Below are 23,921 nucleotides of genomic sequence, written 5' to 3'. Positions count from 1 at the left end.
ACAGACTGGAGTGTCAATGAAGGTTAAACCTCCTAATAGCTGAACAATTCAGAAATAAGCTAGCTCAAGAAGGCAGCAAATGTACAGCCAGAAAACAAGAAGCTAGAACAAGGAGGTTTCGTTCTACATTTTCCTTCTGCTTAACGTTCACTCTGAGCAACTACAGCAGACTACTGTAAGAGACAAAATCTGTTGCTAAAGGGACCTTTGATTCTAACCAAACCAGTGAGTCTTAGGCTTTATAGCAGTTTCTATTAGAAGAGAACTTAAGTTGTTCCTATATTTACATGGAGCACTGAGACAAATACCAGATTCACAGAAGTATCAGACGAAGTTGAGGCTGCGGCTGAAGGAAAGAAAGCACATCACCAGCTTTGTAGATATGTTTTACTGAGAGCACCAGTTTTACTAAGATATACTGCTTGATGCAGTATAGCAAGAGTTTCCTACACTAAGGGAAGAGATTTTACCTACCTAAACCCAACCCTCCTGCCCTTCCTTAAAGAGATGACATGCTAGTATGGTATTGGAGCTCATCTCTAATAAGCAGTTACTGGAATGGCACAAGAGCAAAGCTTTGCAAAGGATCCCCACACAAGTAACACAAGGCTGAAGCACATTTCCTTCCAGGCTGTGCAAATATACCATAGCCAACAAACTTTTTTGCAACTCACCTGTGTGTAGAAGCCACTAGCTGCCTCTAAGAACAGAGAAAGGTTTGCCTGAACTTCACTCCGATTTGGATTTGCTCTATTTTTCGCTTGACCCTGTAGCGTCGTGATCTGATTTTTAAAGGCGTGATTCCAACTGAAAACGAGAAGCATTTTACTTTTTACTTTGGAAGTGTCTTATACAGATGGCATAAGCAACAAGCAAGAACTGTTTAATTACATAGTATCAGACATGGAAATGAAGAATATTCAAATCCAGGCAACATTCAGATTCCAAATGTTAAGTACAGAAGAACTACCTTTCCTCACTTCTATTAACTAGGAAAACAGATCCTCATACAATACATCTAACTCTGTAACACCACTAAGATTTGCTTGCAATTGTTCCATTTTACGCAGCATAGCACTCCCTTCCTAAAACAGGGATGTTTGGTGTAGAAAGGATGTGGGGTGTAGAAACCAGGGTTAAGAAAAATCACTCAGTAACTGAAGACAAGGGCAGGACAACTCAGCCAGACTACTCATCTTCCTTCTCAGTGCTGTAAGAACCACATGCTTCTCTTAACTAAGCCTGTAACAACCCATGTCTGCATCTTAAATCACAGGGAATGGACTGAAGGCATGGAGAACACCCAGCAGGATCTTCCCCTGACTCTTAATGTGCCACAAGCATCCCCTAATGTTCTCCCCTGATACCTGTCCTTCTGCTCAGCCCTACCTCAGAGGGCTTAAAATGATGGTCTTTAGCTCCTGTTGGACTGTGCTCAAAGCTCAAGGTGATTACATTATGCAAATTTCCTCCTTTCTGGAAACTCCAGAAACTTCAGCCCTTCCCTGACAGCACAGAAGATGTACGTTTCTTAGTGTTCTCCCTTCCATCTGGCTCACCAAAATCCACTCCTGCATGAGATGGCTACTACTTAATTGCCAGAAATAAAATATAACTTACCGAATGTTCTTCATCAAATCTGCAGTGGATTCTCATGTTTTGCTCACAGCACAGCTCTCATTTTAAAGCAAATTAAGACAGCCATTCCATAGGATACAAATACTTTCCTGGAAGTCTCAGGGTTTCCTGCTCATCAGCCCAGATTACATACACTACATATAATTACATACAAATTTATTGAGTTACTTACAGGTCCTGCTCCACTTTTTTATCTAAAGCATATTCCAAATCGGTCACTAGCATTTTCTGATATAAGTCCTGTAGAGCTTGTCTGGATGTCCAGACTTCTGCTGGACCCAGCTTTGAATCTGAGCAACAAAAAGAAAAAACAAAGACACAACAGTTTTTGTAATACTCAAGTTTACAGAGTAACTCTAACTGATTTTTTTTCACTCACCTACCAAATGAAAGAACATAGCACAGTGTAAGATATCCAGTGCCAAATAACCACTCTTATCACAGATTCATCAGAATAGTGAAATATAAGAACTACGTATGGGTCGGGGATTGACTGACCAGTCTCCTACAACACCAGAACAAAGCATGACCAAAGGCAGCAGCTGGCAAGTTGGAAGGGAAAAAAAAAAACAAACAGAAAAGCCCCACAAAAAAAACCAAAAGAGATAGAAGGAGGTGATTCTCTGTAAGTCTCTGAACTGCAGAACTTCTTTAGAAAAATTTCCAGGATAGCCTGAAAAAAAAAAAAATCTCTGAAAAGAAATCCATCAAGGGATGCTAACTAGGAGCCAGTGCTGTTGGTATTTAGAATACTGTGGGCAAGTCCTGCTACATGCTCACCATTTTCTCTTTGGTAGCCATTTGCTTTCCATCACTGAGCATGAATGCAAACACTGCTCCTTGCTATCTCAAGTAACAGAGTTGAATTTCCTATGCCTTGTAAAATCACTTGAGCTGGGGCTGTGGGAGTATAAGGGATGGGCTTCGCACCCGAGGTAAACCCTTCTGCCAACAGTGCAGCCATTTCTGCTGGGTTAGACAGATTGAAGCACTTCATGGTCCTACAGGGACTAAACCAACCTGCTACATGTACTACACCAAGGTGGTAAGCACAGCTGTGCTAGATGTACTTTATGCTAGATGCTTGTACTGTGTGGTTGATACATTAATATAAACCATTTCCTATAAAAATAGCTTAAAGCATAGCTTGTAGCATTTCATAACATCTATGGGCTGCACTTTCATAACACGTGTGGTAGTGTTCAGATCAACATTTCCATCACCAGGTTTCTCAAAACCATCCAGACCCTTGCTAATCCCAAATACACCAGATCCTGTGGTAGACAGGACAGGAGTCTCTGGGAGAAGAGGTGTAGCTTGATCTCAATCTCCAAATGCTTTAAAACACCCAAAGTCAACTTTAAAAACACATGCATTTTAGATACAGAGAATTCTTATGAACAAAAATCATAAGGAACAGGAATCAGGTATTAGCATCTAGATCAACTGTATAATAAAGGCAATTACCTGTCATGTCAGCCTTCAGGACTTCTGCCTGCCTGTAAGAAAGCAATAAAACACTAAATTAGGAACAGACTGATCAAAAGAACTGAATTATTCTAAAACACATTCATTCAACAGTGAGTAGATAAAGTAGGACCATGTCTGTAAGAGGCTGCCTACAACCTACACTGCCAGAGTTTACCCCATGCAGCATGGATTTGAATTACAATATGACTGCTTTCAATTCATACAATCACAAAAGTCAACTGTTCACTTTTCTCTACTTAGCCTAAATCTCTTTCAGAAAAAAATATAAACTAAAACGCTTATATTGTAAGCTTTACATAGGAGCACTGTCCTGCCAACATTAGTGATACCTGCTTACCTGTAACTGAGAATTTCATATTAACTTTGTCACACATGAAATGCAATAGCCAACACAGAGCAAAGCAAACTCCCATCAGCCCTCCTGACCCTCCATGCTGAACTAGCCTTTGGAGAGGTGATAAGAAGACTGTGTCTTTCTCAATTACCTCTCTTTCATTGCGCTGCTTCCCTAAAGTCATAGTTTCCACAACCACCATATAAAACATACAGAAAGAATGGCAAGCACAGACCACTTATCACTTCTTTGCTGAACTTCCCCTGCAAATCCCCACTGCTGGTAAAGGCTGGCAAATAGTTTCTCAAATAGAGGAAAACCAGGACACAGCCCCCCAAAAATATTTACAAATGGTCAACAGTGTCTGGATGGAGCAGGCAATCGAGATGCTACAGTTAAGCACTGTGTCAGCAGTACATAAAAACTAAAGGGCAGTACTGCTGGACTGTCTGACCAACACAGAATTAACACAGGGAAGGCAGAGGCAGAAGGAGCACAAGACTGCCTGGTTTGTTTGGGTTTTGGAATATATACCCTTCCTTCAGCTACATTTAAATGTTTACATATATTTGCAAAGAGTGCAAGCTTTCCACACAAGACATAGAATTCTCCTAGCATATGAAATATCCACTTCTACCTACCTCCCTCAGCAAAAAGATGGAAGTTGCACTGTGACTAACATAAAAGTCAGATACCTGCTTGGGAAAGAATGGAGAGCCAGGAAAAAACACCACCTAATCCCTAAAGAGGCTTCAGAAAGAAGTGTCTACTTTCTTTTGCCAATGTGAAGTTGTGGTGATTATAAAAATAGTTTTTCAGGTTGTTCTAGGTTCTATCTACTGGCCACAAGTCACAGGGAAGGTTTTGAGACCTACATCTGGATTAAAAGATGTTGTAATAGTGTCACCATTTCACTAGGAAGATGTATACTGGCAAATACCTTCAAAATTTTTCTTTTATTAAAAGCAATAATTATCTAAAGTAACTCACCATAGTGAGCATAGTCACCACAGTGTACCATGCAAGAAGCAGCAGGATTCTCCAAGAGCTTTAATTAAGATCTTAACTGTTGCCAGAAGTAAATCTATACATTATTTGCCTGCTTCACAAATTTAATCTATTTAAGATAACTCCTTTTGGTTTACTTCTTTCAAGAAGGTGTTACTACAAATTTTTTTCAACTCCTAACAATAGGGAACACCATTAGAGATAACCTATAATTACTGATACAAAAACAAGGAAAGATTTAGATTTGTGTCACAAGAAAGCTCACAGCCCAATAAATACTTCTGCTTCATCCACATGGAGATAATGAAAGGTGTCTAAACAATGCCCCCTACCCACTGCTACAGGTGGCAGGAAAGAGTAGATCTTTTCCCCCTCACAGCAAAGAAAAGCCAACAAAGGACAGCGATCTTCTCTGCATGCTGCACACTGAAAGCCTGTAGGACGCTGACCTGCAAGTCTAGTCAAGCACAAAGCTGGGCCAATTCTGCAATGCTGCGACTTGGCAGCTAGAAATGCCACTGCTCAGAAGGAAAAGTTGACTTGCTCAGGTGCTGAAGTCTCTCTTTTTTGAGCAGCCAGCCAAGTTAGTACAGTTTGGCTCACACTTTAAATGTCTGCCAGTTGTGCAAACTTCTTTGAGCCAAGAACACGATCTGCATTGCCAAAGCCTTGAATCCTACCAATAGACTCAGCATGAGCAGGACATGCGGTACTGCTCCAGCAAACATGAGCCCAAAATTCTCCTCCAGGCTCAAAGACTCTGCCCTTTAAAAACCAAGAACTGCTTCTCTGAAGATTACTTGTGCAGAACTACCTTCCACTATGTTAATCTTTAAAGGGGAAAATACAGACAGCACCGCTATAAAAGCCTTCTTCAAAGCTTTGACTAGCTGCTACCTGGAGAATTTAGATGAAGCCTCAACACCTACATTAGTGCAACTGCTGACAGATGTCTGTAAACGCATAGCCCTAACAATACGGCTGGACCTGAACTTTTACAAAGATGTTTTGGGGTTTTTTTTGGAACACCTTTTTTGGAAGGGAATACTCATGGGCTAACCCAGGATAAGAGAGGACAGCCTGGGTACCAAACTTGCTCTGCATCAGTGGCAAAATATTAGCATTTTGAAGAAAAAATATGCATTGCCTGTTCCTTGAACAGACTTTACAAAGAGTTTTGGCTGGTGCTGAAAGACTCCTAATGGTCACAAACTGGAGCTGCTGACAGTACAAATGGCTCCTTATACTGTCAAGCATCTTTTAAAAAGACTTCTAGTCCATATATTTTCTTGCTCCACCTCATATTGAATTTGCATTAGAATTATTCATTGTGGTGCAAAAATATGTGGCCTGCCAGCAAACTTGGTACAACTTAGTTACACATCTTATCATTTTAAAAATATTCTCAAGAACCTTCTTGCCCAGTTGGACTCAGCAGTTCAGTCTTCAAGTTAAGTTCCCTGAATTTGTTCATCCAAATTCAAATAAACACAGACCATAGTTAAAAAATAATTGTATTTCAAGAATCTCCATTAGATGATGTATCATCTTGATATATCATGATAGCTACTCTTTATAATTTCCTAACCAAATATATATTCAGCCCTGTCCTTTAATCAAACCTGAAAATCAAATACAAAAGCCTTCCACTCAACTCAATAAAACAGTTTGACAGGTAAAGGAATTTTCATTTTATTCAAACACTTGAAAAGCTTCAAAACTTTAAACCACAGCAGTCAGGACTTTCTTTTGAAGTTCTAAAGGCATAAGTTATATTAAAATTTAAGTACCCACAGACTGCAAAGGTAACTTTTCCTCTCTTAAGAACCTGGCAGTATATAAAGTCCTCTTCTGCTGTAAGGGGAAGTCAGACACTACATTTAGCCTGAATGAGCCATCAGATTTAACAGAGGCAGAAAAGATGGATGTGTTTTGTTTTTCCATTTTCAAGTTTTTACCATTATTCATCAATTTTGAGATTTGCCCTAAGCAGAAAAAGAAAATAAATTGTTCCCCTTAGGCTGGTAAACACTACAGAAAGGAAACCCCACAAATAGAGGGATTTCTCTCCCATATACATTTTCAAGTGTTCACTGAGAGACTGAAAGGTACATCAAAAGTTCATATAATCTGACCTACCCTTTTACACTAAAACAAGTTTGCTTAATTTGCTTTTAAAATCCTAGAAGGAAAGATCATACAACCTCACTGGTTAACTATTCTATTGCGCAGCGATAGTCCAGAAGTTTTTTCTGAAACTCCAGCTTAAGGCCCCTCTGTTGCTCACAGCACACCTAGCTGCCTCTGTAAGAGGGCAATGTTAGTTCTACAGAAGCACAGTTTTATTAACAAGGCTCATGATCAAGCATAGTAAAGCAAATAAAATTAAGCCCAAGTTTTTAAAGCAGCAGCCTTGTGTTACCCAGTTAACACCCACTATTTCTGAAAGTCCAACAGGTCAAAGCCAAGTGTCACACCACACTCCTTGTATTTACACAGCAAGGGTAAACCAGGCACAGTCTGCTATGGCATGACAAGTTCTATAAAAACTGTGGAAAAAAAACAGACCTCACACAAAACAAAAACAAAACAACCAACCAACCAAAAAACAACCAACCAACCAAACACACAAAAAGAAAACCCCCAAAAAACCCCCCATGCAAAAAAACCCCAAACAAACAAAACAAAACAAAACCACCACACAACACCACAAAACCAACACTCAAAAAAACACCATCACCACCAAAATCCCCAACACAAAACCAGGATACTCTGCTTTCTACCATGCCTAAAGAAGAACTTCACTTGGTTTTCCCCTAGCAGCCCTGAAGAATCAGCATCTGTATCAGTTCCCTTATCCAATCTCAGTAACACAAAAGCCCGGATAAGGAACTGAGGATTTACAGCACTAAAATGGGTAATGAGTCCAGGCAACTGGGCTTATAAAAGCAATCAGAATGCAATCATTTGTTCTGTGAATACTCTACAAACTAAAAACCATATTAAATGGTCAGTCAGGGTAGTTTCACTCCAGGCAGGAATATGTATTCCTGCACTTCTCTTTCCTGGAGATACATGCAGATATTGTACCACAACAAAATGTGCCCGCAGCCTATCAAGTCTTCACAGGAGGTGACTGATCCAAAAGCTCACCAAGAGCACTACCAGAAAATTTTCCTTTTCCTGAAAGAGAATACGATGCAGAATGTGTATAAAATAAACGTAGGAAATCTTTCTTTTTGGGTTGGGAAGGTAAATTTTCTATGCTAGCATACTAAAAGGAAAATCAACACTTCCTATACTTAAATTATTATTCTATTTTAATCATTCCAATACAAGGCAAGGCTCATATCTAGAAGAAACTCCAAAGCAATACCCAGCAACTACTATTTTAGATTTTGCTCAAAATAATAGTTAACTTCATCAAAAATTTCTAATGGCTTAATACCTCAGTGTTTTAGAGTGGTCTGGGTGTTATTTTGTTTGTCTTAAAGTATGCCCGTGTCAATCCAGGGCAGGGGAAAGCTGTAGAAAACACTATCAGCATGGGCACTTAATGTTTTACAGCAGATTTAGGGGAGAGTTCGGTTGCTCAGAATCCCCTAAACACTGTACCCAAGTCTCCACCATTCACATCTCAAGTTCAGCACTGAGCAAATTTAGTGATTGACAGTTTTATGGGAAATAAGCATTTTTCCTTTCATTCCTAAGAGTAACCACTAACACTTGCTAAAATATAAAGCCTTATTAGCAGTTTTTAGAGACTCACTGGGCATGAGTGAGTAACAACTTTACAGCTGTTACACTTTGCTAAAGGTTAGATTTTGAAAGACACAGAAATAACTGACTTCCCAGAACTATTTTGTAGACAGCAGCTCTATCTCTAACTATGACCTGTCAAAGGGAAATATTGTTACAGCAATCTCAGGATTATGTACAAACTCAGATTTTTGTACCTGAATAACAATAGCAGGGAATTTGTGGATAAACTTCATCTTTAATATTCTTTTACCTATTAATTCAACATCACCTAAATATATCAGGCTTCAGACAGCAGCTCCAGTTACAGCCTCACATATCTTTTCCTGAAAGGATAACTGGATGCAGTCAGGATTTTGCAGTAGTATAGGGAGTCCAACATATATTTTACTTATTTGCATACAGACTTTACCTACTTGTGCATCAGATACATACTGTTTAACAAGGATTTTTTACACATCTTTATCTTTATGGAAGGAGTTTCTAATGTTCTGAATTTGCAAGTGTTGCTACCTAATTTACATGACTATAGTTTTTATAAAGTACTGAAATCACTTGCTTTGGGAGCAGGCAGGTTTTGGTGATGTCAGGTCTCACTGACCTAGCAAGAGATTTTCAGGCCATAAGTCATAGGGTTAAATGCTTCATGCACCTTTTACACTGAAAGGACATTCTTCACAGATAACGGCAACAAAAGATACCTCCAACAGTACAACCTTATTGTCAATTTTAAGTGCTAACTAGTTTGAAGCTTACTATTCCTGTAACAGGAAGCTGAAAACAGGGTAGAGCTGATTTCTTTGACCAGTGACTTTATCATATATCTTGTAGCCATAGATCAAAGTCACACAATTAATTCAGCATCAGTGTAAAATTGCAAGTGAAAAAAAGAAACTGCTCTGCAAGAAGATGCTAAAGGAAAGCAATCACCACCTGAATACAAACTCCCTCCACAGGGAATGGTGTGGTGGTGAGAAGTGGGAACACAGAATAGGATTTTATTATTTTTAACCCCATATTTCCCCTTTCTCCTAGTCCTGGCAAGTTATAATAATCACCTTCAAAATACAAGCACCAAAACCAACTCTTCCCAAGTTTGATCAGAACTGACAATCTTCCTCCCTGGAGAAGAGGAAAAGTATGCTTGCAGTCAGCTGCATTCAAACTTTTCTTTTTTCCTTCAGTTTCACAGAAGTCAGTTCCTTTGTCCAACAGACAAAAGTTATCCGTAGAGAATTTTAGATGTGTTTACTCTCCAGGTTAATCTACATGAAGGGAAAAACAAGGCTCCTACTCTGCTCAGCGTTCAACTGTCTCCACCCAAGTCCCTGCTCTCCCTCTTGAGCCTAGAACTCATGTCAAGCACAGGAGCAAGTCTGAGCCTTGTTAGAAGAGTAGTGTTGCAAACCTGAGTTAAATGCCCCACAGGCAGTTATTCAGAATCAACAGTATGCCTGTGTTTGTGCCACAGAGTTATAAAATTTAAGTCAGAGAGTAACCTTTAAACTAAATACCTAATACATTTAAATTCAAACAAAACTAGATTGGAATAAATGTACAGGGTTAAGACTAGCTCAGGAAAGCTCAGCTGCATTTTTCATAATCACTGGTTTGTATTTTAAAAATACTGACTACAGTGATCTCTAACTTTCCATCTTGACGTACTAGTGGAGCTGTAAGGGACAAAACTAACTTCTAAATGGATGATGCCCATGGAAGAAAAGCACAAAAACTCCAGTCACCTTTACTTCGTTCACCTTCCAGATGCTGACCGTGTAGCTCCACAGGTAACCCTGACAGTGGTTTCAGTATAGAAAAATTAAGAGTTAGTTACCAAAGGATTAAACAAAAACAAAACAAAACAAAGAAATATATATAAAGTATTAATAACTATTAAAAAATAAAGCATCCTCAGGAAATAATGAATGGATAATTAATAATGTGTAGTACATCACAACATGGCTATCTTTTATATGTTGAAGAATACCTCTAAAAGAAAGCTTCTAATAACAAAGTCAGCAAACAAATGCTCTTACAGAATACTTGGTCTGCTTATCAGCATCCATAGAGTAATACAGGTACTGCAGTGACCAACAGTGCATCAGCTTTGCAGCTGACCTGAGAACAAGTCAAACGCAAAAGGTTCAAGATAGAATAATTATTTCCTAAATCTTTGTACCACCCGTTAGACAAGCTAGTTTTTTTAAATTAAAGCAATCATAAAGGTGTGAGGACACAAAACTTCTTCAGAACCACCTTCCAATCTACTCAGAACATTAGCAATCCACTCCTTTAAGAAGATCTGAGAAAAATCAGACAGCTCTGCTCACTCACTACCCACAAGTAACTTCTGGTAAGCACACAAAGGGGTTATTAGGTCTTATGACTACAGTGCCAAGCAGGATGGAAGAGGTCTGCAGCTGAACTACCTTACTTCCCATGGTAAGTCACACCAGGTTTTGAGATTGAGCAAGGAAAAGCAACAGAATTACTTTCCGAACAAAAACAAACAAACAACGCCAAAATAAAAAAAAAAGGAAAAACACCAAAAGCCTACGAACAACAAATTATGCCCTTGTAGTACCACTGTCTTTTGCTCTTGCAAATCCACCCTGATTTGAGCACACACAGTATCAGGTTTCAGTTGTGATAAATACATAGTAACACCAGTACTCCTTTGTTACATTACAGTTCCTGACTTGGTAAAAGTTCCACCTGTGTCAAGGGCTGGAAACTGCAGGCAATAGATGTTAAAATAAGTGATCATAATTTAATTTTTTTAACAGCTTCTGCATTATGAAAACCATGTCCAGAATTATGGAAAATGCTAAAATGTGAGCATGAAGATCAGCTTCAAATAGACACCATGAAATCAGTTTCAGAAAGTTACACTGTTTAAATCAGTCTTTCAGAAAGCAGATCAGCTAAGGTCAGGTAGCAGATGCTAACCCTCCCTGGACATTGTGTGAGATCTCCCAGGCAAGTATACAGTATTCAATTCAAAGGCTGGTAATTACACAGTCAATTTAGTGACACACTTTTGCAACATGGATAAAATATTCCCTCTCACCCACCTGTGGAGCTGGAGAGCTGAACACTCACAGTTCGGAGATAGTTACAAAGGTGACATACTTTGTAACTTCCCCCTGGGAAGTCCACCTCACTTTGCATGAAGAGGGTAATACCTGCAGACCTCTAAATCCTGACTTTCAGCTGTAGCAGTTTTCCTGTTACCTCTAGCCTTCACTAATAAACTGGGATTTAAAACCAATATACCTTGCTGATTTTCAGTGTTTTCTGTGGACTCCCATCCTCTCCATCCCAGCCTCCGACACTACTCCTTGTTGAGTGGCAACCACTGATCCTTATGCTCAGTAAGGCTGAGAATGACTCACATTGACACAGGAGGTAATGACCATTAAAAAGGAGTCAGTTATTGTCTTCCCTGCTATGTAGCAGATGGAACAAGACCAAGAGGTGGCAAAAATAAAGGCAACAGATTAAATCTGAGTATGATCCTAATGGCAAACTGCAGCTTAGAAATTATTTTCAATTCTCCACCATGAAACTAAATGCAAGCCACACTCTAAAAGCAGAGCAATGGTATGAAGGCTGAACACCAGTCAGGGAGAATTATACAGTCCATTTACGATAATTAAATGGGTACTCAATGCATCATTGCCAATAGTTTACAGGAATTTCATTAGCTACTCCCCATTCTCTATCAGGAACACACAGGCAACACTGCTCTGAAACATACTTAACTTTTCAACTAGAGAATATTTGAATAATTATTTCCCACAAAAATACGGAAGTAAGAAAGAGGTGGAAACCACAAGTTTAGTGCAGCTCTATCAAATTCAGTCACTTCTAATGGAGAAATAAAATTAAAAATAGTATGATCGCTAAATTCTGACCTCAAACACACAACCAGCAATATTTACTATAGAGGGGGAGTGCTGCAACACCTGACTCAGTCCCCTGCTGTGGTTCTCCTCAGTTCAGGAGGGTCTCATCAAGATGGGCGGTCAGTTATGTCCACCAAGCGTCCACCACCAAAACACATGTACTCCTGGAATATGTAAAGTTACTCTCTTGTCTGTGTTCAGCTAAAAGAGAAACTTATGAGCAATCCAACCAGCTTAGATCCAGCAAATTTTATTAGTTCAGAAGGAGTAAAGCAGCACGGATACGCTACTACAAGACCTGCCTCTCTCTAGGAAGGGCGCAACTTGAAGCTTCTGAGCCCTGTTGAACACAAATGGGTCTGGAGGAAAACCAACCTGGCTGAAGCGGTACAGATCACTTGGCCAAGTCCAGCTGACCTCTGCAGCAATGCCTACAGCAGGTCCAAACTGCCTCAAAAGGAGCCACCACTGCCACTGCCCTGCGGAACACTCCCAGGTACTGCCAGTTAACCAGTAACCTACCTTTCCATTTTACAAGCTAATGACTTTGGTAGGAGCAAACAGCTGAGCAAATTCATAACTTCCAAGGTTAATCCTGCTTTGGGTAATTAAATGTTTTTATAAAAGTAATTTTATTTCAAATTTAAATTTCGATACTTTAATACAGAGTGCTTCCTAGTTCCGTCTAGAAAAGTTTACATGATGTTCAGCCAACTGCGATTCACTATCTGCTTTATAAATCATGTATAGAAAAATTCTGGGATTTAGAAAATCTTTACTCAACTCTGTAGGAAACAAAAATCTGCATACCATTTTCCATGCTGCAGTCTCCCTTTCAATCAGACTTCTTTGTTACACTCATTTTGCCTTCACTGCAATGGCTGAGGAAAAGGCCCCATAGCAATGGGCTAACACATCCAGCCTGAAGATCAAATGTTGAGGCTTCAAAGGACCTCAAAAGGTTACAGCAGGGATGGTCCTCACTCAGTTAGACCGAGAAGACACTTTCTGCACCTTTGCTGCATATTAAGCAAGAAGGAATGATGGTGAAAAAAGTTTCAGCATGTGACTACACAACTACCAGTTACTAACTCAACACTTGTGTGCTACTCAGGTTGCACAAGCCAACTCAGCCCTGGCATTTCACTTAGCAACCACAACAGCCTGGATCTCATAATCAATTGTTTCGTATAGTATACCAGCACATCAAAAACAAACAAAAAAAAATTTAGAATAATTTTGGCACTATTTTTCAGCATTTGACAATAAAGCATGGAGACTAAGTGAATCACGCTGCTCTACCCCCAAAATCTGAAATATGTATATTTAACAGCATTGTCAACCACACAAATAAAATCTCCTGCAGCAGAGTCCTTTAAGACTCTAATGAAGATCCCGAAGATCTTCATGTCTTTCTGATCTCTCAGTCCTAAAGACTCCTGGGTCTTCAGGACACTCTTTGGCCACATCACTTAACACACCAACATAGCAGTTTCTAGTTTTGTAGCCCTCAGAATTATTTCAAGAATTAAAAGAATCAGTTACACATGACAGAAAATGTATCTTCTTATAACCATCTTTAATGCAAAGTCCACAAAATTTTACCTGATTTTGAGAGTATCCCAAAATTATGTCTACCTCTAACACTACATTATGTAGTTACATCATCTTTTCTTAGTGTTCACTTCTGCCTAGGCATTTATGATATCTACCAAAATAGTCTGTAGTTGAACAAGCAGCATCAGCAAGCATTTGACGCCTTCATTAGAAACATACTGGAGATACCTTTCCAGATAGTTTACAGCTTTAGAGGTTATTTTAGTATTTGATATCAAAACCAGGAGTACTGCAGCTAAAGCTAGACTGTGTACCCAGTAAGCCATAATCCCCTACAACTGTCTCTGCCCCAAGCCCATAATTCCCAGAGTTCACCTCCAAACAAAATAAAATTCTAAAATTAAATATTCAGGGTATGTTCAAACTGGGTGGAAAATTGCCAGATGTTTATGCCCTAGCATAATCTGTACAACATGCTCCTAAATTAAGGCCTATTAATTCAAATGAACGTTGAATTTATTACTTCTTTTCTAGTTAAAGGCTTCATGTATGTTCAACGTTATGCATATTGATGGTATTAAGACAAACTGAAATGCTTTCTAGATTTTATTGCAAGTTTACTCTGCATCTTTTAATAATTTAATTTACAACCACTAACCCATATAGAAATCTCACCTTTTTCTTAATATCAAAATAACACTTCCTTTATTTTACTAGTAACAGCAGCTGAATGTTGGTGTTTTAAGAGCTGTCCAGTTTTCATGCTTTATACACCCTTGGCAGTTTGGGGGTTTTATTTAATAAGTGGCTTAAATCCTTTGGACACTATTTTTACTGCTACTCACAAAAAACAGACCCACAAGTAGATCAGCTTTTTCCAGGGTGCAGCTGGCTAGATCAAGCCTCTGTGCTCAGAAGTTTTGTCACAGCACTGTCACCAGGTTTTACACTATTTCAAGACAGGAAACAAGCATCTATACAGAAGACAAAAGTTTTGTCCCATTCTTCTTTTTTCCTCCTCTTCATAGGTACAGATGGTTAGCATTTCTATTTTTGGTTATTATTAGGCTAGTCTTGAAAAACTATCCTAAAACACCCCTCTTAATGTATCTTAAATTAAGAGCACACACACTCAAAGGCACTGTCAAAACCAATATTGACTGCAGAAGGAACTGAACTCTGTCAAAGGTTCTTCGTTGGCTGTAGAAAACCCTGGTTTAAAAAAAAGATTATCACACAGTTACAGCTGTTTGACACACAGCAATATCCACGTGCTTTCTTCAAATCATGGTGAGACCAAGACATGACATAGCAAAGCAAATACCAGGAAACTTTAATTGCAGCAGAAAATACAGCAGCAGAATATATAGGATTATGATAAAACAAAAGGGGGGGAAATGGCCTTACCAATGAATTAATCAAAAACGTATTTCTTTCTATTCCTGACACCACCTACAGGGAAGTTAAACTGTGATAAATAACACAGCACAGACCACTGGAGAGTCCAGGATGCCCTGGAACAGGCTGGCTCCAAACAAACTTCCATTTGCTGTAAACTGATGAAATGAGAACTATCAAATCCTCATTAAATCAAGGCACCAAGAAACACCAAGTAAGTCTTGAATAAAGACTATCAATGTCCAAAAGGTCTGTTTTACTGCATTCATACAATAAGCCTAATTTCTGCCCAAGTTTCTTTAGAATAATTAAAGAAATTTTTCCTGCATTCATTTGGCAGAATCAATCTTAAAGGTTTCACTGGAAATACATTCGGTATTAATTTCTGATTTCCTAACAGCCAGAGAGCAGCTCTCTGAGATAATTTAGTCATATGACAAGAGGGGCCCAGACTCAAAACAGACAATATACTTCAGAGGGTGGGAGGAAAGAAAATAAAAATTAGCTCACATATATCAATATTAGATGAAGCAGAAAACTGTTCAATAGGGCTGAGCACTAGAGGATACTTTCAATGCCACAGATGATGAAGTATGAGAAATAGACTCCCAATGTATTTGAAACATCATTAAGCACTTTCAGAAAAAGTAACACTGCTTTTCCCTAAAAGTAGAAGAGAAAATTAACTCTAGCAGGACTCCAAAGTACCTCAAGGGTATCTCTGATTTGAGTCCCATCAGTGAAATTCAGTCTGTCGCCCACAGCTGTGGAACAATTCCAAGAGACTCCTCAGCCTCCTGGTTCCTTATGATAATCCCTTGAGTGCAGAAGCCAGTGTGAATAATCAGAGAAAAGTCCTACTGAAATAGAGAAAGAAGAGAAAGCAGACCTAATGTTACTCAAAAGGCGGCTCTTACTCTACCCCAACTCACAGCATTACATTGATCTGAACAGGTAGCTGCTGATTTAACTTGGAGGAATACACAATATCAGAACACTGCTTAATCCATTTCCCCCACATTTGGTTGCCTATGAAGTCCCCAAGCTTATGACCAAAAGTTCTTAAATTCAGATGGAGAAAAAAAAGCAACGGCCAGACAAGTCTTGAAATGTGGCCTAAAAGCAGGACTTTAAGCATAGCTGCACAAGCGGAAGGTGGTGATAAAGCCAGTACAACTGTAAAGGTACATTCAATGAGATACTGCATACAACAACATGAGTTCTGAAGGGGTACATACAAAAAAATGCCACCAGCCCTCCCCCTCCTGTGTGAACAGTGAGAAATTATGGCCCATGAGTCAGCTCCACATTTCCTCATGTCACTTCACAACAAACATTGTAGTCCTCTATTCTTTTCACTACAGTAAGATGGAGGAATAGAGTTAGGATGCCATAGCCCTCCCTAAGCATACGAAATCTTATGTTTTACAAATCACCACTGAGATCTATGACCTCCCTAGTAACACATTAAGTAATACAGGACCAAAGTATGCAATTCTGCTAATGATTTTAAGGAAACAAATCTGTGGCTTTACTCCCCTCCAGCTTGACAGCAGCTGTGCAGTTTTCAAGTGAGATGAGGACAAGCCTCAAGTTCAAAGTAACAAAAGCAGTAACTAATGTCTGCCCACTTATACTCCTTATCCATTATAGCTGCATTCCTTAGCTGCTTTTCCACCATTCCTTACACTAAGAGTGTGTTTCTATTAGTGAATTTCTAATTGCTGTTATGAAGATTCAATGGCAGCAATGGAAGACCCTTAAAACTCTACAGTCCCCAGCAATTCCTCACCCAGCAAAATATCCACTTCCACTGCAGCAAACTATCCTCTCCTCCTTCCCCAGTCACCATGAACTGCTATTACTCCTTTGATTTTTGCTGGCTAAGCAGAGCAGGAAAGATGCCAAGGCATCTATCCATCAAGTCACTGTCTTCTACCACCAACCCAAGCAGCCCTGAGCAATGACTTCAGCCAGCCTTTTCTTCTCAAGTGGGAAGCACAAAGATATCTGAAAATGCATGCAATAGCCAATGTGGTAAACTGAAAAGCAGGGCAGCTTCACGTTCCACATAAATCGATTTCAATAAAGCTTTAAGTTGCTTAATGTAAAAGTCAGTGTTACAATTCAGTGTCCAGTTTATTTGGAGGCAAAACATCTCATTGCAGCAGGTTACTTGTTATGAAACTGCTATGTGGGACGTGCACTCTTAGAATAGATGATTTTACGAATAGCTTGAATATCATGGTATACTTTACATTGAGTACTTCAATAAAACAGCTAAGCATTCACTAAGCAAACGTATCTTCTTACCATGCAGTGAAACCAAGAAACAGCAAAGTGAAAAAAAAACACCTCCATAACCAACAAAGGGGGCAGTTTTCAAAATGCTTTGACAATAGGGATTTAGATTTTGGTGCAGCTTAAGTGCCCATCAAAACTTCAGATAAGCATCACCTGGTTTCAGTGCCACAACAGAACCTTCTTCTCTTCAATAAAGATCAAACAACATAGGAATATGCAAGTTAGAACAAGAACTAACTGCTACAAGAATAATCCCTTCCATCAAAAATAAATAAATAAATACAGCTGTAACTTTACTTACACTAACCTGCACTTCTAGGTCACTGGAACACTGTTGTGTAAGTAACCTCAAGCACAGCACAAAGAAACTGTAAGCTGTATTCTGCACCAAGAAGGAAAAGGGGAAGACACTCAGCCCAGACTGAAAACAGGGGTACTATTAGTGACAGTGATACCAGTTACGTTCTACATATATATAATAGTGTATTTTTATATTCCATATGTAGCTACCACTATAAGAAATGGGGTATTATTTACCAGTATTATGGGTTAGTGAGCACTTTAATGATAATGAGCACTATCACTAGAAGAAAGCAGTCCCACCCTGACTTTATTTTTAGGGCCTTACTCCTGTGGCACACAGCCTCACCCCTTTTCTCTGCACATGTCTGATAACATGATGAATGGGATCAGGAAACCAACTCAGGGAAAACTTTGTGGGTCAAAACCAAGACAAAAGCAGTTTTAACCTAGCATAGTTCCCTAGCCTGGTTCACCGAAGACCTGGCCATAAACTTTCGCCGTCAATTCAGGGCTGAGGGTGACAGAAACAGCAAGAAGTTTCTATCAGAAGCCGTTCAAGTTTAAAACACACCCTTTGCCTGTATGGCCAAGCTTTTGCCAAGTACTAAACACGTAGAGTCAAGTTCTCTGATTATTGCAGCCCACTTCCCTCTGGCACACCTTCATACACAGTCACCTTCCTGCCAGTCCCTCCAGCAGAAAAATGTGCCCACCACATGCTAAACTGTACATGCATTCAAATCCTCACTATTTACTCCATGCAGAAGAGCAAACTCAAACTCAACACACAGAGAAGCACATGCCGTGGCTGACACGAAGCTCTGCATGTGGTGATTTACACTGGCTGAGCTCTACTTCTCTTTCAACAGACAGGCTCATTTGGATTACTCTTCTATCCAGCTAACTTTCCTAAAGTTAATGGTGACAGTAAACTTTGAAACTTCTATCCCTCTACAGAAGACCACTAAATTTTGTTTAAAGCCATTTGAGAAAGGAAAGAAAAAAGTGCTAAGAAGTACATTTGCACAAGCCTTGCTTCCTTAGGAATCTAGACATGAAAAAAGTATCAGATCTGTGACTGGACACCCAGACAACTTGTGACTTTAGCACAAGTTGCCCATGGGTGGCAGGAGTTTGCTTAACAGTACAAATCCCTGTGACAAAAGAAGGGAGCAAGTAACAGCTGCCCAGAGCCCCAAGGTTCGTGTCCTGGGGCTCTCAGCAAGATTAATTTCCTTCAGCAGAAAGCTCAGAGGAAAATTGCCCGACACTTCTGTACTGTTTTTTTTTTCTTTTTTACTTCATAGCTCACCACAAAAAGCTTGTTGACCAGTAGTAAGTAGTAATCATCAATATTATCTGCCTTTTAAAATCATTACTTTCACTCTTAAAGAAGAGTAAGTGTTGCTCATACTAAATATTAGCAGCAATTCTAGTTATCAAATGCTAAAAACACCTTGTATGGAGAAGAGGGAGGAGGACAAAATAAGGAGAGACACTTTCCTCTTATGTTCCCCCTAAGAAAACACTGTGCTACGAGGAAGTCCAACGCAGTATTTGATCTCCCAACTACTCCCGTTTAAAATTAATTAAAGAGTAAACAATGTATGAGAGTAGCATTAATAATTTCAAAATATAAAAAAGATGGAGGGAATACCTTCCAAGACTGCCTGGTCTTGTTCAGATACCAAGATAAATCAAGAAAGATGTGCAACAACTGGAGCAAGGTCAGTAGGGTCCCGCAGGGCAGCCCAGGCTGGAGCAGTTGCATATGGGGCTGGAGGAGAGGCTATGGCAGTGGGGCTTGGCCAGCCTGGGGCAGGGAAGGCTGTGGGGCACCCACAGCAGCCACACACATGTGGGAAGGGGATTGAGAAGAGTCAGGCTCTCTACCATGACATATGGTGGGAAGACGACAGACAATTGGCATAACTTAAATCATGAGAGGTTCAGTTTCAAACAGTATCCTGTTTTTTGTTTTTCCAGCATTGACAAACCAACTTCACACCATCCTGATCAGGAATCAGTACCAGAACATGCTCACATGCAGAGAATGCAGCATTAAATTACCTCTGCTGTACCCTCCTTCATTAACAGTGAAGAAACACTGTAAGAGGTACATCATGAACTGGCAGACAACAAAGGAGCAACCACGGAGAGACATGGCAGATGCAGAAGTTAATGGAGCTACTGATGAGTCTTTGAAAAGAGCCACAATTTAAATTATTAAAGCAGTCAAGCCTTTAATGAAGTTGGTTACAGCATCATCATAAGGCTACAGGAAACTACATACTGGTTTGCCAGCACTAGAATTTCTAAGCAGTGTTTAAGCCCTGTAATTCGAGCACTTGTATTCTATGTTTACAGAGTGCTAAATGCCACAATTTACCAGAATAATGCCACATTTAACTACTAACTGAGTTCACATCTTTATGAAATGCAATTGAGGCAGTCAAAGTGCTTAACTTTTCAATCCAAATTAACTACATTTTGAACATTATAAAATTGAACATACAAAACCAGCAATGAACATAATTTCCTTAATGTGAGCAAACGTGGACTGAAGCTTGGTACTACCTTATAAAAAGATTGTGTTTGGAAGTTTCTGCAGTATTATGCTAGAAATTTTGCTTATAAATTACTTCTTCTGTACCTAGCAGAATAAATGAAACATTTACTGTAAGGCAACTGCCCCAGGAGATTACTTTGATTTATGGGGAGTACTTGTAGATTCCCAAAGCAGCACAAGTAATATGGATACAAATTTTTAACCAGATGAGACAAACACATTCACCTGAACAGACACAAACCATGCCTCTTTTTCCTACAAGCTCTAGGTCTACTCACCTGACCAGATGCAATTCAAAATCTTTGGGAAGTGACTCAAACAGTGACCTGACAGAAGTATCTAGCAAACTTGATGGGACAGAATACACTCAGTAATCTTGAAAGGTGACCTTGCAAAGGATAATAAGACTAAGAAAGCAAAAATCCCAACACTTTCTTACAACATATGAAAGTGACTTAAAAACAAACTCCTGCAACTTTTGAATGATTCAGTACATGAAGTCTGACCTTCTTTGCTCTTTCTGGAAGACTTCTGTAGGATTCTTTGGTGTTTCTCAGTTCTCACACTTTGACTGAAGTGGCACAGTCTTTTAAGGACAGCATTTTAAAAGAGTTGATTCATATACATCTATATAGAAAGCAAGAGACCAGTAGTGCAGGAGTTATGGCACTCCAACTAGAAGTCCTTTCTTTCCTACTTATTTTTTCAGCATCTCAATTCTTGCAGAGTCATTATTTCACTCGTTGTTCAACCATTATGTGGTCACCTTAGAAATTCAGCTCTCTTCTGTCTAAACTTCAAATACAGATAAAGGTTTCTCACAAAAACTTATGTCCCTCCTTAGTTTTAAGACAATGGAAACCAGCAGAGACTAAGTGTTCCACATCTTCATTTGGCACAATGTTTTATTAAGCTACCCTGGCATATTGTTATACCTTTGTCCATTTATTCCTTCATTATTACACTCACATTGAGCGTGTAATACTAGAGTAAGAAGAAGGATGCCCTCCTCCTTAAGGCAAAGGACTAACAGAACTGGCTCTGAGACTTTGAGGCTCTATACCCAGTTCACTTTATGAGCTTGGGCTGCAGTAATATACAGCTCAATTTCTGCTCTATGCAAATCAAACAATATATACACTCTGTGGATATAAAAAGCAGTTCACAGGTTTCAAGAAACCTTCCCTAAGCTTACCTTCTATACAAAGGAACAAACCCAAATGCTCTACAGAGAGAAGGTGAAGATTACCAACTTCAAAGTACTTCAAAAGTTTGGGAGGGGGAGTATCCTAGAGTTTTTTTAGGAGAAGATAAGATTCTTGGTGACAAACACAGGAGTCACTACTTTTAATACATTAGGCCTCAGATGCCTCAGTCCCATAGCATTAGGCAGAATACAAAAAAGCAGTGAAGAAAAAGCAATAAGGGCTCAAGATAAGCTACTGTGTTGGAGGAGCAAAGCTAGGAGAAATAGGTGATTAGTGCCTACATGCTTGTAGGCAAGGAGGATCTCCAGCTTGGTGCAGCAGAATACAGAATGCTAAGTCTGGTGGTGCAGCAATGTGATTGAGACAGGACAAGTATGACTTCCACGGTACCACCTTATAATGAAACAAGGCAGTCAAAGACTTGTTGCCACGGGGACAGAGGGGGAAGCAAGAGGTTACAAAATTAAGACACATACTACAACACAAAAGTAAGTCTTTTACTAGTAGAGAAGAGCTAGCAATAAGGCATTTAAGAGATTTTACCATAATGTAATGGCAAAGAATGAAGAAGTCTTTAAGACAGCATAGACAAGTAGCCTGGAAGAGAAGAGTAATTTTTCTCTTCCAGGAATAATTTTTCTCTTCTCTAACAGCAAGTTACTGCTGTTAGGAAAAAAAAAAAAAAAAGTATCTATATACATATATTCGTTCCTTGAAACAATAAACTTGAGACAGGATCTGAACTACCTGTACCAGAAGTAAGCAAAGACCAACACCTGGACTCTTCAGAAAGAAAGTGCATGACCTTTCGGCATACCTACTTCTTTTCCATAAGGAGCTCTGGATGAGGCAGGGGCAACACATCACAGACAACACAGCATTTGGTATTTTACAGATATGGAAAAGCCATTTGTATCTCGCAACGCTCCTCTCCAAAATCACTAGAGAAAGAGCATTTCATATCCAAAAGACAAGTTCACCCAAAAGCCTATAAAAGTTTTCCTCATATCAGCATCCACCATCTAGCGCTCTTGACTTCAGGGATTTGGGAACATTCCCGTTCAGTGAAGCGCTTCAAAGGACAGCCATGGCCGACTCCCTTCTCTCCCAAACCCTCGGCTGACAATCCCCGAAACCGATCAACTGTGTAAGCTGCCAGGCCTTTCAGCAGGCCTCGGGCTGACCTGCTGAAGGCTGAGACACAACTCTTTTTACTCCCATTCTCCCAGAGCACCTCACAGGGCTGAGCGAGCAAGTTTCACTTCACTGCTGGGATTAAACTTCACAGTCATTCCGCAGCGCCGGGTTATAAAGCGCCTACTTAAAAGACGCTGGAGAATTCCGGCAGAGAAACCGGCATGGGCTCCCCTGCGCTCCCCGCGGCTTTCAAGCACCGGCATGACCTTGCTGAGAAGCCCTCGGCGCGCCGGGCCGCTCTCAGCTAAGCGGCAGCCAGGGCTACCCGCCTATGGGTACACGACTCCGTCCCGCCTCACTCCCCACTATCCATGCAGGGCTCGGTAACGTAGCGGCACCCCCAACCCCCCGGCCCACTCCAGTCACATCCCCCCCAGTCCCGAGCTCCTCGCTGCCGCTGTGAGGCCTCCTCACGTCTGAAGGAACCACGTCCTCCAGCTCTCCGCTGCCTCCAGAGCCGCTGGCCGCAGCCTTGCCTCAGAGCAGGCGGCGGACCTCCCCCCCGCCGGCTCTCACCGGAGATACTGCGCACACAGCAGGCTCATCCTCCGCTGCTCGCCGCTCCGTCCCGCCGCGGGTCTCACAGCCCGGGCCGGCCCGCCGCGCCCGCGCCGCCGCCGCTGCTGCGGTCGCTGCCGCCTCCAGCCGCCGCCGCCATCTTCCCGTGCAGGGCCTGCCGCCGCGGGGGAGGGGCGGCAGGAAGGAAGGGGCGAGGGTGTCCCCGCTCTGCGCTCCGGCCGGGCAAAGACCGTCTGCGCCCCGTCGGCCCCAGCAGCGCCGACCACGGAAACGCCAAGGGCCCCGGCAGGCTCTGGCAGCCGCGACCACTCACTCGCCCACGCCCCCGCCGCCCCGCTGAGGTGCCCGGACCCTCCCGCGTCGCCGGCCACGCTTCCGGCCGGGCCCCGCCCCCACCAGCACTTCCGGCGGCGCCACCATCAAACCCTTCCCCCGTACCTTCCCCCCCGCCGACCCCCGGCGGCGCCCGCCGATTGGTGCGCCCGCTGCCATAGCAACCGAGGGGGCAGCGGGATGTCGTCACGGCAACTGTGGCGCCTTCCCGCCCGCTGGGGCTGAGGCCTGCAGTCTCGGCGTTCAGCAGGCTGTGCTGCCCCACGCCGCGCCGCTCCGCTGTAGCCCGTCTTACCGGATTCCCCTTCACAAGAGCCTGGGGAAGCGGGAGGGTCAGCTTGCCGAGAGGTGGTGGGGCCTGACACCTGGGGGAACCCCTGACTCTCGCACGCGGG

At 41.1% G+C, this 23,921-nt stretch overlaps 1 protein-coding gene across 5 annotated transcripts in view; it reads right to left on the bottom strand.

Annotated features, from left to right (window-relative positions):
• SMG7 (SMG7 nonsense mediated mRNA decay factor) overlaps nucleotides 1–23,517 on the bottom strand; it is a 66,967-nt gene extending 43,450 nt beyond the window's left edge. For 3 of the 5 annotated variants that reach the window (XM_061345686.1, XM_061345685.1, XM_061345688.1), the window contains exons 1-4: nucleotides 23,191–23,517; nucleotides 3,106–3,137; nucleotides 1,811–1,928; nucleotides 675–807 (exon numbers count right to left, since the gene is read on the bottom strand). In XM_061345686.1, the coding sequence (XP_061201670.1) occupies nucleotides 675–807; nucleotides 1,811–1,928; nucleotides 3,106–3,137; nucleotides 23,191–23,219 (312 nt within the window). In that variant the 5' untranslated portion in view covers nucleotides 23,220–23,517. The remainder of the gene's footprint in view (nucleotides 1–674; nucleotides 808–1,810; nucleotides 1,929–3,105; nucleotides 3,138–23,190) is intronic. The other 2 variants (XM_061345687.1, XM_061345689.1) reach the window with 1 other exon arrangement.
• Nucleotides 23,518–23,921: the final 404 nt, after the last annotated feature.

The sequence above is a fragment of the Neopsephotus bourkii genome, unplaced genomic scaffold (genome assembly GCF_033783945.1).
Source record: "Neopsephotus bourkii isolate Nb327-2 ecotype Australia unplaced genomic scaffold, CSIRO-AGI_Nbou_v1 NB_234, whole genome shotgun sequence".
NCBI classification, from domain to species: Eukaryota; Metazoa; Chordata; class Aves; order Psittaciformes; family Psittacidae; genus Neopsephotus; species Neopsephotus bourkii.
Note: the sequence above shows the minus strand (reverse complement) of the source record. Positions and strands in the feature narration are given on the sequence as shown.